This window comes from Geospiza fortis, unplaced genomic scaffold, assembly GCF_000277835.1.
Source record: "Geospiza fortis unplaced genomic scaffold, GeoFor_1.0 scaffold5, whole genome shotgun sequence".
Taxonomy (NCBI): Eukaryota; Metazoa; Chordata; class Aves; order Passeriformes; family Thraupidae; genus Geospiza; species Geospiza fortis.
Window position 1 is genome coordinate 1,604,817 of NW_005054421.1, and position 14,412 is coordinate 1,619,228.

General features: G+C 48.4%; 1 protein-coding gene across 1 annotated transcript in view; it reads right to left on the reverse strand.

The window, feature by feature from the left end:
• Window positions 1–2,434: 2,434 nt before the first annotated feature.
• Window positions 2,435–14,412, reverse strand: part of PRRC2C (proline rich coiled-coil 2C) — a 53,460-nt gene continuing 41,482 nt past the window's right edge. Inside the window, 6 exon segments of the mRNA XM_031061682.1 lie at window positions 2,435–4,261; window positions 7,738–7,864; window positions 9,073–9,176; window positions 11,162–11,380; window positions 12,848–12,970; window positions 13,345–13,579. Coding sequence (XP_030917542.1) covers window positions 3,995–4,261; window positions 7,738–7,864; window positions 9,073–9,176; window positions 11,162–11,380; window positions 12,848–12,970; window positions 13,345–13,579 — 1,075 coding nt within the window. The 3' untranslated portion in view covers window positions 2,435–3,994.

The following is a 14,412-nucleotide window of genomic DNA, read 5'->3' on the forward strand; positions in this document are numbered from 1 at the left end:
GCAGGCATCTCACCTGAGCCAGGGCCAGTGATGGCCCCAGGAGGGACAGGAACACATCAGCCCTGTCACTGTCACACCAAGAGCTGGGGAGCCCTGGGGCCAGGGCAGGATCTGGTGAGGGCAGGGGAGAGCCAAGCAGGCAGCAGCCAGGGCCAGCAGTGCCCAGCAAACCCACCACCAAGGGTGGAGAGAGGCATTTCTGTCCCAAAGCGGGATGGGAGGCGAGGCTGCAGCCCCGCTTCACCCCGGGATGAAAGGCAGGGCTTGTGCAGAGCCCCGGCAGCGGCAGGGGCGCCCCCCGGCCCCGCACCCGAGGGCAGACACCTCCGCCCCAACCCGGGGCCTTTTCAGGCCGGGAAGTGCATCTCTTAATTGACTGAGAAAATAAAGGAGGACAAGCCAATGTACACAGGATTTCCAGAAAGCTGGGCTGCAGCTGAACAGCGCTGAATGCACTGCTTTACTTAACAGGCTTGGGGAAAACAAGCCCTCCCTGCCCACATCCCAGCAAGAAACCAGCCTGAGCCCGGGGGTTGCTGGATCTGGCCCCAATCACATTTAACCCCCCTCTGGCTCTCGCCCTGGAGAAAAGTTATGACCTTTTCACAGCCTCAACGTTATTAAGGAAAAAAAAATTTGAATTCCCCAACCAAAATTGTTTCCTAATTTCTGTGAGGTTCAGCACAATTATTTCTGATGACCAGAGTCCTAGAAACGAGATTACAAACCAAATCCCACTCAAATTAAAAAAAAGCAAGAGCTACTCCATTGTAAATAGCCAGGAGCAAAGTTATCTGATTAAACGTCATAAAATATTCAATCAACCGGGGTCAATGACTGAAAGCTCCACCTGGCCTCAAGGCAGCTGGCGTGGTTTGGGGTTTTGGAGAGGCACACACATCAAACCTGGGTTATTTGGAGGCACAAAATGCCCAAGCATTTACTTTAATTAAACTTCTGCAGAAATACTCCCCTTGTTCTGCTCTGAGCACAAAATAGCCCAAAGCCTGGTATATTCCCACAGCCAACTGTGGGAAATTCCTCTGACTTCCCAACGGAATTACTCTTTATTACTACAGAATTGAACATGAATCCTTCCAGCAGCACTTCCTTAAAAATAGAACACTCTGGTGAACGAGTTCCCATTTTTGGGGTCTCCCTTTAAGATGAAACAGGCTGAAGGCAACCTCAAAGCAGGGAAACATCACCACAGCTCAGTTACTTTTATAGCACATTTGTAGATGGAAGCAGTGTTCACATTCACTCGGTGTCCCATGCCCACCCTCCTTCCCAAGCATTTACTGAGCTGTGCTCATACAGATCCTTGTGAAAAAGGTCATTTACCCCGAGTGTGACCTGCCCAGAGGTTCCTTCTGCCCACAGCTCCATTTGTGGATTCCAGCACCTTTGATTTACTCCATATTGCTGCAGGTTTACCCTGAACAAAACCAACCTGGGCAGGAAAGGACTCCAGCTCCTCTGGTGGCCCCAAGCTGCTGCTTCCCAACCCACCCAGGGCTGGCAGCGACACCTCTGAGCAAAGGTGAACCTGCCCCAGGTTGGTGCTTGCAGAGCCAGCCCAACACTCCTGGCTGCAGCCTCCCTTTCTCAGAGGTGCAGAGCCAGCCAGCACCTTCTCCCCAGGCAGGAATTACTTCCCAGAGAGAGACACCAGAAGTTCCTGGTGTTTGTGGGAAGCAAGTTCCCTCTGGTGGCCAGGGCTCCCTGAACTCCTGCCTGTCCCCCGCTGCTGCTGCTGCCTTGGGAGGCTCCCTGGAGCAGAGGCTGGGCAGAGTTAAAGGAATAAAGTAGGGATTTATTAAAGGAATAAAGCAGGGATTTATTAAAGGCCTTCACAGGATACACAAGAGCCCAGCCATGGCTACGCCCAAGATAGACCCTGGGTTGAGTTCTCACACTTTTATAAGTTCTGGTCCATTTCCATCTTGGGGTTCATTGTCCAATTCCAGCTCCAGGTGATGCAGTCCCACCCTCCCAGTTTGCTCTCCTCCATTCCCTGTTGTTTGCACTTTTTGGGCCTGAAGCTGCAGTGGTGCCCTTGGTTCTGGGGCTGGAAAAGGATTGTTCTGTGGGGCTGAGCTGTGAGGAGAACTGCCAGCACTTTATATGGAGTTCAGAGTTATAAACGAATGCAGCACAGAATCTGGAAAATATGAAAGCTCAAATTTAAGGCATCACTGGTCGATGGGACAAGTGGCACACCCCAGCTCCATCAGCTGGAGATGGAATTCCCAGCAAACACCCCCAGGCTCCTGCTGGGGCAAGTGGTGGCCACGTCCTGCGAGCCCCTGGCTGGAGAAGGGCTGGGAAAGTGCCAGGATACACCCAGGAGCTTCTGGGAGCATTTTCCTTCAGGATCCTTTCCCTGGGAGCACTGCTTGCCTCCTGCAGAATCATGAGAGCAGCCAGGGGCTTTATTTAGAGAATACTTTATTAGTTTCTGTAATCAAACCCATGTAAATAAGACCGTACATATTTCATACAGTGCGTTACCCCTGTACAAATGGAAAAAAAATTAAGTTTAACATTTCTAGACCAATATGGCTGTTAATTTCTGTACAATGCCAACTCACACTACAAGTGGGATACTTTTTTCCAAAGTTGACATCACAGCTAGTTTCCAAAAATTCAAATTATATATATATTTATATAAAAAGATAACCAATAGCGATTCACTAGGCATCAATAGCAGCAACAGCCTTTCCAGCTTCTGCAGTCATTTGAACAAAATTATACACATTAGACTTTCAACTCTTCCTTCCAAAAAACGTAAAAAAAAGAAAAAAAATCCCAGAAAAAACCAGCAAATTCTGCTACTGATGTGGTACCTGGTGCTTTTTATTAGCTTTTTCAATCATTGTCTGGAAAAAAACCTCTAGAATAACATTATTAAAAACAGCTCCAGTATAGCACAGTCACTACTACATATCATAAGCAGGTACAGGATATCTTACATTCACAGAAGTATCATACAGTACTGTCCTACAGCTAGAATACTAGAGGATACAATTAAAAAGGCATTTATTTGACTTGATTCTACTTTCCAGCACACTGTGGGCAAGGAGGTGGTGCGACGCAGCTCTGATATAAAGAATGCACCTTTGAGATAAAACTCTCGTTCATCTGATAAGGTTTCTTTTATTCTCGTGGCACAGTTTAAGTGCTCGTTGCTGTGTTACAGACAGAAACTGGAAACCGTTTAGGGACCACTCGCATCATATCAAGACAGCTGGACAGGGGTGAACGGAACAAATCTGACTATTGATGCAACGAACCTTCAACTCCAGGGGTGAGAGCCACTGAGGGGGCAGCGGGTGGAGAGGACACAGGTGGCCAAGTAGCTTTTTCATATGGTGATCTAAATGCAGTAAATTGTCATCCAAGCAGCAGCAGCCAGCAAAGCACTGCCTTCAGAGGGAAATCCAACACTGCCAGTGTTACTCTGTGTTAGGTTAAGCCTCGTGTGGCAAGTGCGTAGATCCCTCTGTTTATACAAGATAGAAGCTTCTTAAGTCACTAAAAACTTAACACACATTACTTGGCCCAGCACCATCTTCAGATCTGCATGTTCTCCTACTCACGGGTTTATAAAAAGATAAATAGCAGCTGAAGATCAGAGCCTGAAGAGAATAAGGGGTCATTGTGTCAGCTAGGAAATGCCTCCCCACCGCCGCTGCTGCTCCGGGCCGTGGCTTTGGGAAGCAGGCGGGTGCGAGCCAAAGGGGGCACACACGTGTGGCACGTGCACACCCCAAAGCAGCCTTCATGCTGTTAGAGCAGGTGTGACCCCGAGAGCCAGGGCTCAGCTGGCACCACAGCAGCTGGCACCACCTCTGCTGCTGGCACCCAGGCCCCATGGGGCCGCCCAGAGCCCGGCAGGGAGGGCAGGCTGCTCTTCATCCTTCGGGCCACCAATTGATGCTGCTGACACCTCGCCCACCCTCCCCTCTCCCCCTCCACGGGAACACAGCCTCTAAGATTTTGTTTCCTCGGTTTTGATTGCCTGAGGTTTGATTGGTCCAGTTCTGACGGGCTTGGGTGTGGCAGCAGGCGCAGGGGCGGCCTTTTCCTCGCCTTTGTCCTGGCACACTCCTGCAGAGTCAGCAATCGCCTCGCTGGGTTTGCTCCCGTTCTCCTCCACTTTGGGGGCTTTGCCTCCTATGGGTTTGTTCTGCTGCTGCTGCTGCTGCTCAGAAAAGAACCTCTGGGTGGACTGAAGGACCTCTGCTCTTTGCTTTGCCTTAAGAGAGGGAGAAAGTAAGTTTACTGCAGAGAGGGCATTGGAACTGCAGTGACTTCACAAGCATTTCACATATGAAAGGGGAAGGACTGACCACAGTGGCCAGGTCTGCCGAGACAGGCAGTGTCCATCCTGCTGCTGCCCTGATGTCACCAGGGCTGGGTGCCTGGCTCCTCAGCAGTAATTTACCATCATGCCTAGGCTTCCCTTGCTCTTCCTAACCCTTCCCCAAAAAAGAGGATCAGGGACAACAGTTTGAAGTACTACCCAAGCTCTTCTCATGCCACTGCTATTGCAGAGCTGTACAAGCAGGAGCACTGCTGACAGCAGCCTGAGCTGCTCACAGGTCACACAGGAGCAGAGCAGCTGTGCCTGCACAACCCCACCTGGGCCAACCCCAGCTGTCCCTGCTGCTGCTGCCCTGCAGAGCACAGGGCTCTCCCTCCCAGCAGCACAGTCTGAGCACCCCCTTCCCTCCCGTGGCTCTGGGCACCGACTGAGCCTGCACTGGGATGAAATGAACCAGGTCAGAGCTGTGCTCTGGGTGAGCTGAAGCCTGATCTGCCTCCTGCTCCGAGCAATCCCAGGCAGCACACACTGCCTGCCTTCCTTCCTTCCTTCCCTCCTCTGAGTCCTGCCAGCACACACTGCCTGCCTTCCTTCCTTCCTTCCCTCCTCTGAGTCCTGCCAGCACACACTGCCTGCCTTCCTTCCTTCCCTCCTCTGAGTCCTGCCAGCACACACTGCCTGCCTTCCTTCCTTCCTTCCCTCCTCTGAGTCCTGCCAGCACACACTGCCTGCCTTCCTTCCTTCCTTCCCTCCTCTGAGTCCTACCAGCACACACTGCCTGCCTTCCTTCCTTCCCTCCTCTGAGTCCTGCCAGCAACCCTGACCTGCACCTGTGCAATTCCCCCTGTGACACCTTCCAGTTACAGTTTGGGTGCTGATCAGGCACTTCAGAGCAAGCACTTGTCTGTCCTGCCCAGACTGCAGAGATTCCATCAAGAGTTCAATCATTCAGAAGTTGAACAATAAAGCCCAGTGCAGTCAAACACTTTTTTATTTTAAATTAGAAAGGAATACCTTAACACAAGGAACCCCAACTACAATACAGGCACTAAACCTCCCTGTACCTCTCTGAATATTTTCTGCTTTTTTACAAGAAAGAGGGCTGGGACACACACACACAACAACAGGGAGACAAAACAGCAGAAGGCCGGAACAAGAGGCTTTGGCTCTCCTGCTTTGTAGCTGCTCCAAGTAAGTCAAGCAGCAACAGAACAGAAAACAAACCTGTGAACTCTCATTTGCAGGACTGCAGCAACAGCCTGATTTCACTGGAGTCAGATGGACACCTGAAACCTTCTGCCCAAATTTCATCCCCTGAGGTTAAGGCTGGATGACTTGATCACCAGTAACCAAGCATGGCAGATAACTCTCACTGCTCTCAGCAGTGTTTGCAGGAGACTGAAGACACCAGAGCTGTGTCAGTATTTGTCTGACTGGCTACATTCAGTGCACACTCAGGACAATCTGTTAATCATCACCTGTTAAGCATCTACAGGCTGCACGAACTGGTGGTAGGAAACGAACCAACCACCTGGAATTGAAGGGTTAATCACTCCTCCCCCAGCCAGGCACAACCAGAACAACTCTGTCCTGCTCTGACACCTCAGGGCACAGGTTCCAGGAATGGAAGCAGACAAAGGAGCCCCCTGAGCACCATCATTTCAAGCATCTTTTCTGCAGCAGACAGGCTCAGTGTCCAGCAGGGTCCCCACACAGACCTCCCACCCTGCACTCCTGCCTTGGGAGAAGAGTTTGCCTTGAACTGAAGGGTCTCAAAGTGCTGTAACGAGCTAGGGTGACTGTCATCACCTGCTACTGAAATGCAGCCCCCTGTCCTGCAGAGAGCTCCAGGTACTGCATTCTAGCACCGAGAATTCACCACAGGCACTTCAAACCACGGGGAAAGACTCTCCAGAGTGCCCAAGGAGTGGGGCTGGCTGCAACAGGAGGAGCTGGGGGTGAAGGGACAGCCAAGAGCCAGCTGTGCAGCCCCACTGCTCATTCCTGACACCTCCCTCTGCCCTGGACAGCAGTGGCTCCTCCACAGCTGCTGAGCACAAGGCTGCTTGAGACAGGAACTCCCTAGAAATATTTCAGTCTAAAACTCTTATTAAAAACCACGAGGGCTCAGAGAAGGTCTGTTAAGAGCCTGGCTGCTGCCTTGGGGTCCAGAGGCACTTTTTAAAGCCATGATTGCAGACCAGGCCTTCACAGACTGACCTTCCCATCTTGTTCAGCCTTCAGCAAGCCTGGGCCTGAGTGCCCCTGGCTCCAGGCACTGATCCACAGGGACCTCTGGCCACACGTGGTGCCTGAGGGGGGCTCATGAGGCCTGTGCTCATCTGAGATGGCATCTGACTATGCAGAACCCCCAGCAGCCCCCGAACAGGCGCTGGGAAGGTGTTAGTAAATGGGGCTCTTACCAATGCAGGGAGCAGGTTAGGCTGAGAGACGATCTAAGTGGGGGAAAAACGACAAAAAGAGACATTTCTCAATTAGAAAACTGCCAACTCCACTGCAGGTTGGTGTTATGTCAAAGGGGGAAAAGCTGCTGCTCTGCTATGAATGGATGTCAGGAGAACAGGCTGGAACTGCAAAAGCAGAACAGCCCTGCAGTGCCTGAAAGCAGCACCAACAACTTCAGCACCCACAACTTCAACCCAGCCTGAGAGCAGGGAGAAGACCTCACCAGGCAGTGGAGCAGCCACTGGTGAAAGGCAGCCCCAGGAAGGTGAGGCAGTTCCTGGCAGTGACAATGCAGAAATCAAAGCTCAAGTGCTGCAGTCAAACACTCCAAATGCTAAAGGAAGACAGAAATGTACTGCACTTTTAGAAAGGGTACATCTCCCTAGCAGCCTGGCTGCAGTCACCTGCAGCAGCCTGGCAAGCTGTGCTCCCTGCAATGCCAGAGCACATCAGCCCCTCTGCCATCAGCCCTGCCTTGTATGGACTGGGTGACCTCAGGGATCCTTTCCAACCCCAACTGCTCCTTCCACACTTCAGGGCTGCAAATCTGCTTTGTCTCTACACGTGTAAAATATGCACTGGGACCCTTGTGAGACACAAAGCTTCTCCCCTTCCCAAGCTGATGACCAGTTTGTGCAGGATGAGGTGCATTACAGCTGCCTGGGGAAGCCACAGCACCATCTGTTCTACATCACTCACAACCTGTGCTGAACTCCTCAGCGTGCACAGAACTCTAAATTAAACACCACAAAATCAGCACTACTTGTAAGCAAGATCAGAGAGGTAATTTTTTGCTTTGATCTTGGTTTCTTATGCCATTTCATTTTAAGGATTCCATTTTGTATCTCCCCATGACAGAGCCTGAGGAGACAGAGCCGAGTCAGAGGCACCAGGTGACACAGAGGAACAGATCTGTCTGCAGGAAGCCACCAATCACCTACCTGTGGTGCAAACTGTGCAGGAAAGGGCTGTGTCATTCTCACAGCTGCAGCTGCTGACTGGAACTGCTTCTGGTACACAATGCTGTTCATTTTATTGGACTGATTGTTAGGACTTGTAGAACTGGCCCTAAAAGAAAGAACTCCAGTTAAAATCAACTGCTTTCATTCAGAGGATGTTTCTGTCCCTAGTTACAACTTAACTAGAAATTCAGTACTGGAGGGGAGGAGAATGAATCTCTGAATTAAAAAAAGAAGTGTGAAACTTTTTCTCTATAGAAGCTCAAAAAACCTCAGAACTTCAGAATTCAAAGAGAAAGCATAATCAGAAATATTTAGGCTATGAAGAGGGTCCAGGGCACGTCTGTATGAAAGAGCCCTTTCCCCCAAGCACTCATGACACAAACACTGATGTGAGATTTGTGATGTTTGTGATGTTAGATGCAGTTTCCATCCCTGCTATCTTATGTTCAGTCCTGCTCCTCTGCAGTCACTCTTTGCTCTCTCATGGCAAGTTCAGAGCTTGTCCCAGCAGGCAGGGAACATGCAGCTGCTTCTACTCTGACCTGCTGCCCTATGTTTCAAAATGCACTTGAACAGATTTCAAGAATTCACACAAAATGCTCTCCCTGTTTTATCTGGCTGAGAACGTGACCCTCCACTAAAACTCCCAAGGTGTTGAATCACCAGGAATTACGTGAAGCTTGACTGATTATCTGGGGGAAGGGCAGCAAACAGCCCTCAAAGAGAAAAGAGTGAAGAGAAAAAGAAGAAAGAGTGAGGAGCCTCCTTCAGGAAACAGAGCTTGCCTTGCACAGGGTGTGAGTGATGCACTCCTGAGAAAATGAGCAGAGGGGCACCACTGGCAGGGACACCAGCTAAGCTCCACACATCAATATTCTGTAAGCTTAAAGGAGTCTGTTTTGTTTATTAATTGCACTTGTGAGCAGCTTACAGACCTGGCAACAACACTTACTCCTCTAACAGAACTGTTGCCACAATTGCTGTCTAAGCCTTTAAGTGTTTTTTTACTTTGAACACCACAATTCAGATGAACTCTTACAGTTTTACCCCAAACCACAACTTCCCTGTCACTTCTTGTTTAGCTTCATTTACCCAAAAAAGTTATTTTCCACCTTTTATTTCAGAGCCATTTCCTTCTGTTTAATACAGCAGCTGTGATGACCTACTGGAATGCTGCTCATGAGCTCAGATCAAGCAGCATCTCATGTATCAGTGGCCCCTCACCTCATACCCTCCAGAAAAGGCTGCTCATGCATGACTAGGTACATTTTCTAGCTCTGGTTTGAAGGAATTTTGAGCTGAAGGGAGATTTACCGGAAGGGACTGGAGGTTGGGGTCGTGCTCCTGCCAGTAACTGGTGGTGTTCCAGGTTTAACATCAATGCCACCTCCAAAGGCCTTCAGGTCCATTTCTGATATCTGAAAAACACAGCAATTGACATGTTAATTCTAATTAAAAAAATTACATTTGCTAAGCAGCTGTTAGCTTACCTCAATGAAAAGAGGTCACTTTAGTGGAGATGAAAGCCTGACTGCAGAACAGCCTCTTATAATTAGGACAGGCCCAGCACCACAAGCACCTCTGTGTACAATTTTCCTGCCCTATCTGGCACTTGCAGCAATGGTACTGGCTTTCTAACTTGCTCCTCCTGCATAATGACAGGGGGTTTGAGAGTCATTTCATCTATTTGGTCCTAAAAAAAAGAAAAAAAAATGTTCTGGAGTTGAGATTTCCTTCTCCAAGACTCCCATCTCAGGTACCACATGAAAATATTTAGAAATAATCCTGAAAAACGCTGAGAAGAAGAATATCACCGAATAGTCCAGGTCTATAAAAATAAACAAACCCAAAGCCCAGCAAAAATGGAGCTGTCACTCATGCAAAACAACCTCCAGACTGACTGGAGCAGTGACTCTTGAATGCTATTTTGCAGATACACTCAACAGAATAAATTAGTCTTTGGAACAGTGTATTTCCACACATGGCCATGAAGCATAACAGCAACAATAAATCACTTAGAAATGAGAGGCTGTTTTAAGTTGACTTTCTTTAGCAGCAACATGATGGGAATCTCAGAGCAGGGCAGGAAAGTCATCCAAGGCCAGCATTCCACTGCAGCTCTTCCCTCATTTTTTGCTGAAATGAGCAATCATTTTCCAGTGACAACTGCAGCAACAAACATGCTGCTGTTTGCAAAATGGGCTCCTAACAACTGCCAGGCTGAAAAGATTTGGCCAGATCCCATGAAACTGGAAAACTGCATGGTGCAAAAACCACCATACACACTCTGGGGGTGAGGAGATGCAAGCTTCATCTAAGTGGTCTGAAATTCTGGTTGCCATTACTGTCCAAGACGTGGAATTAACACCTGAGATTTTTCGTATTGCAGCTGTAAATCACTGCGTGGGACTGTGGGGTTATTTTATATTCACAAGCACCCTAAAATGGAGGCCAGAAGCTGCAGGGATTTCAGGTGCAGAGGTGGATCAGTCCCTCAGGTGGGAGGACCTTGCTGTTGCTGCCAGCCAGCTGAGCTGTGTCCATGTCCAGGGTGTCACCCACTGCTCACCTGGAAGCGAACTGCAACTGCCGAGTGCTGCACACTATCCGAAAATCCCCGGTGCCTGTAAAGCTGGGATTCCATCTAAGACAAGAGACCTTGTGATTGGAAGCCAGCTCCACACATCCCCTCATCAGCAATTACCTTAGCAGCTTCACATAAAGGAGAGGAGAGAATGCCCCCCATGATACACGAGTTTCTTGCACTGGTTTAGTGTTATTTCCTTCCTAGACCTGTTGCTGCAAGACCAGACTTTTCTTTTTTCATTACAGAAAGATCCTGTCTTGCAGACAATGCTACATTCTTAATGTGCACCATGCTGTGCTGTTCAGGAAGGCAGATCCCCAGCAATAATTACAGAATTCAATTCTTAAGGTCATGGCTGATACAGAGTCCACTGAAGCCCCTAAAACTCCCCATTTTGTACTGGAAACCCCTGAACCCAAACAGCTTGCCCTGGTTTGAGTCCAGAAGCAAAGCAACCAACTCAGGCAAGCCCAGAATCTGCCACCAGCCCTGACAGAGTCCTGCTGCTCCCACAACATCTCAGTACTGTTTTCCACATGGCTTCTGCATGAAATCCCCTACTAGTCCATGGTGTCACTATCAAACCAGGTATTCCTGCAGTGCAAATGGAGCAGCACCAAGTTAGCTACAAAACCTCAGCTAAATGCACAGACCCAGTCACAGGCATTAACTCTGACTGGCTTTTTTATCTTTTAAAGCTGAGGCAGATTTTTAAGATGCAAGAAGTCAGCATGAATTGCTGTGCTGGTTACATAAACCAAAAACCAGCTGTGCTTCACATGAATTTGTGTCCTGTAGCTGTGGCAGTGCTGTTACCTTCCCAGTTGCAGCAATCATGCTGTGCTGAGTTCCTGCTGGGATCAATCCTCTGAAGGGCTGGGTCACCTGGGCAGGTCTGCTCAGGTTCTGAGCCTGAGCTTGTGGTGGGGTGTGCTGTAGTGGAGGCTGCAGGGACTGGGGCAGGGCTATCAGTGGCTGGGCTGTGGATCCAAAGTTGGGCAGGGAAATCTGTGATCCTGGCAAAGGTACTGTCACCTGGAGAGAGAGCACATAATCACCAGTAACAGAGACACAAAGGCCATTATGTCACTGTCATTGCTAGCTCCAGCTCAGCTTTATCCCAGGCAAATGCCTTAATGAGTTCATTTATTTAACCAGAGACCTGCAAGCAACTAAGTGAATTTATTGCCCAGTTTGCCTTTATAATCAGTTGTAATGGCATTTGGGTCTTTGCTTTTCAGAAACAAAGGTGCATGAGATCTCCTGCCTCCAACATCATTCACCATGATTTCACTGTGTGACAGGGAATTTAATTCAACTCAGAAAATAAAAGCAGTTCTGGCACAGGTAGGGACAGGACAGGACTGGCTTATTTGTTTACTTCAAACAATTCTAGTCAAAGGACACTGGGATAAAAATTAGATTTTACATTCCAGGAGTTCAACAACCAGCAGTTTGAGCTTAAAAACAATGACAAAAATACACAGCCTGTCCCTGACTAGCATTTACCAGGAGTGCTGTGGGCTGAAAACAGCTGAGAGTGGTAAACATGGAAATACAACAGCAGTGACCCAACTGGCAGGAGTTACTGCATACCTTGGTCTGACAATCCACTACCTGCAAAATCATATTCTAAGGGTGACAAGGAGAATGATGAGAGATTCCCAAATGTGAAAGGCTTACAAGGATTCTGCTCTGAAGGGTGACAGATAAAAATCAGAGAGACAACCAGAACTGATCACATTGGAAGTACCAACTCTTCTAAAAGGTCCTTAAAACTGTGCTAGATTTCCAACAGACAACATCCAATCTTTTACAACCCTTCTAGATTTCTGTCTTGGCAGCTTTTCCAGTGTAGGAGGTAGGTTACTATAATAAATCAATCCATCCCAAGTTTGGTTTTGAAAGCCATTTCAATAAAAAAAACCAACCAGGAGATGGAAACCACTAGACAGCATCCTGTAACTATGACAGAATGCTTCCACAGAACAGTTTAGCAGTTCTTTCACAAAAGAGTGAAAAAGCCCTCAAATCAGTGGAGTTATTTTACTGACCTGCCTGTCCTGCATGATCTGCTGAGTTCTCAGTTATTTTCTGTGAGCACTCCTGGGTTCCAGCTCAGAGAACTGGTATTAACAATTAAGCTGCACTGAGCACCTGGACTTTGTCCCTCTCTCTCTCTCTCCACCACTCCAGGCATCTGCTTCCATAAAGGCATCATGTGCCTCAGTCAATTAGCAACAGCACTGTGCCAATTAAGTATCTGCCCATTACTGAAAAATGAACTATTCAAGGGAAGGATGCCAGGGACAAATGATCAACGTGACCTGCAGGCCATCCAACCTCTGAGCCACCCAGTTTGTGCAGTGCTCCTTCACTGCTAACATTCCAATTTTATTTTGGAAGGATTAGAGGCTGTCTCAGGCCTCCCCTCTATTCCCACCCCACAGACATCACCAACCACGACATGCTTTTAGGAAGAATACAATGCAGGAAATTTACCATGCCATAGTTTACCTGCTGGAGAGCACTGGGAGACTGTGCAGTGTTGTAGAAATTGCTCTGTCCAGGCTGCTGAGCCTGCCCAGAGTAGAGATTTGAAGCCTGAGTGAGGGTAGCTCTGGCCTAGGAAGAGAAGAGACACCTCCCATGAGGAGAGCAGCTCTGGTGCAGCAATCAGTGCCAGAGAAAGCCCAGCAAGGGAAGCTGACAAATGTGAAGGTTTCACTTTGTGATAAAGCTTTCATTTGCAGCTGGTGGAACAGCCCTTTATCACAATTTAGAGAATTTACACCTGAAGCTCTAATTAATGACAGAAGCACAAGGAGCTCTGTAATTTGGGGAACAAGCCTCAATTCATAGATTATGCTAATATACATTTATTAAATTAAAAGAACATTCTCCTCCAAGTGTTTGAAGTTTGCTGCCACCCAAACTGAGCAAGACCTGATGTCCTGTAGCAGCCCAGAGCAGAAGGGCTGCATGGGAGCATTTCCTACCTGCAGGATGTGGGTATCAATGAGCTGAGAGCCTCCCAGCCCTGAAGCCTGCCCAAGCTGATGCTCATACAGGATGGGAATAGGCTGAGTGTTGGAGGTCTGCTGGAATGCCAGGCTGGACTGGGCCTTGGCCAGCTCCTGGTGCTGCACTGCTGGGAAGTTGTGTAAGGCCGTGCCAGACAGAACCACTGGTGATGGCTGAGACAAACCACTCTGCATGAAAGCTTGCTGGGATCTGCAAGAGATTCAAGCGGCATTCGTAAAAATTCTGACGGAGCTCAACAGTGAAACACCAAAATGAAGAGCACATCTTATATTCTTTAAACAGAATTAGGATGCTTAGCTCTATTGAACACATTTTCACCTGAGAAAGGTAGATTTTTTTCAATTTACTCTGCACACAACAGAGTAACAGCTGCTATTAAAGGCCACAGGAAAAAACAATGAGGCTTCCTACTAAAATCTTAAACCACAATTGGCTATTTAGATGTTCATGCTGCAGTAATTCTTGGATAATTAACTCTAACACAGAAAAGCTGCCAGTTTTTAGCTCCTGAGCTCCAAAGTGGGATGGGAAAGCACCTGTGAGTAGCCCCACTCAGTCATTAAGGGAAATGCTTTGTTCTCTTGACTCCACAGTCCAACTTCTACTACAGCTTAAATCACTGGATGCTGACCATGGTAGCTTCCAAATGGATGTTCTGATTTCAAAAGACCTCCCAGCCTTTAATTTTAACCAGCTATTCAACTCCTCTGTCAGCAGCATGGGGAAGCTGCAGTTTGTTTAAAGAAGACCAAAGCCAGCACAGCAAAGCACCACACACAGGTTTAGTCCATCAGAAGTGTTTATCTGAACATCCCCACTAGGAACTTGGTGAGTGGCCACCTTCAGCCTGAAGAATCAAGAATTTTTAAATAACTGCTCCTCTCAAAGCTTTTGAGCTCAGAGGAGAGTGTTTCTGGTGTGAAAACACCTTTTACTTGGCCTGGTGCTGGCTGTGTGTGAGCACAGCACTGCTCCTGCTCATCTGCTGCTGTGGTGGGGTTTGCTTGTGCCCACACCTGGGT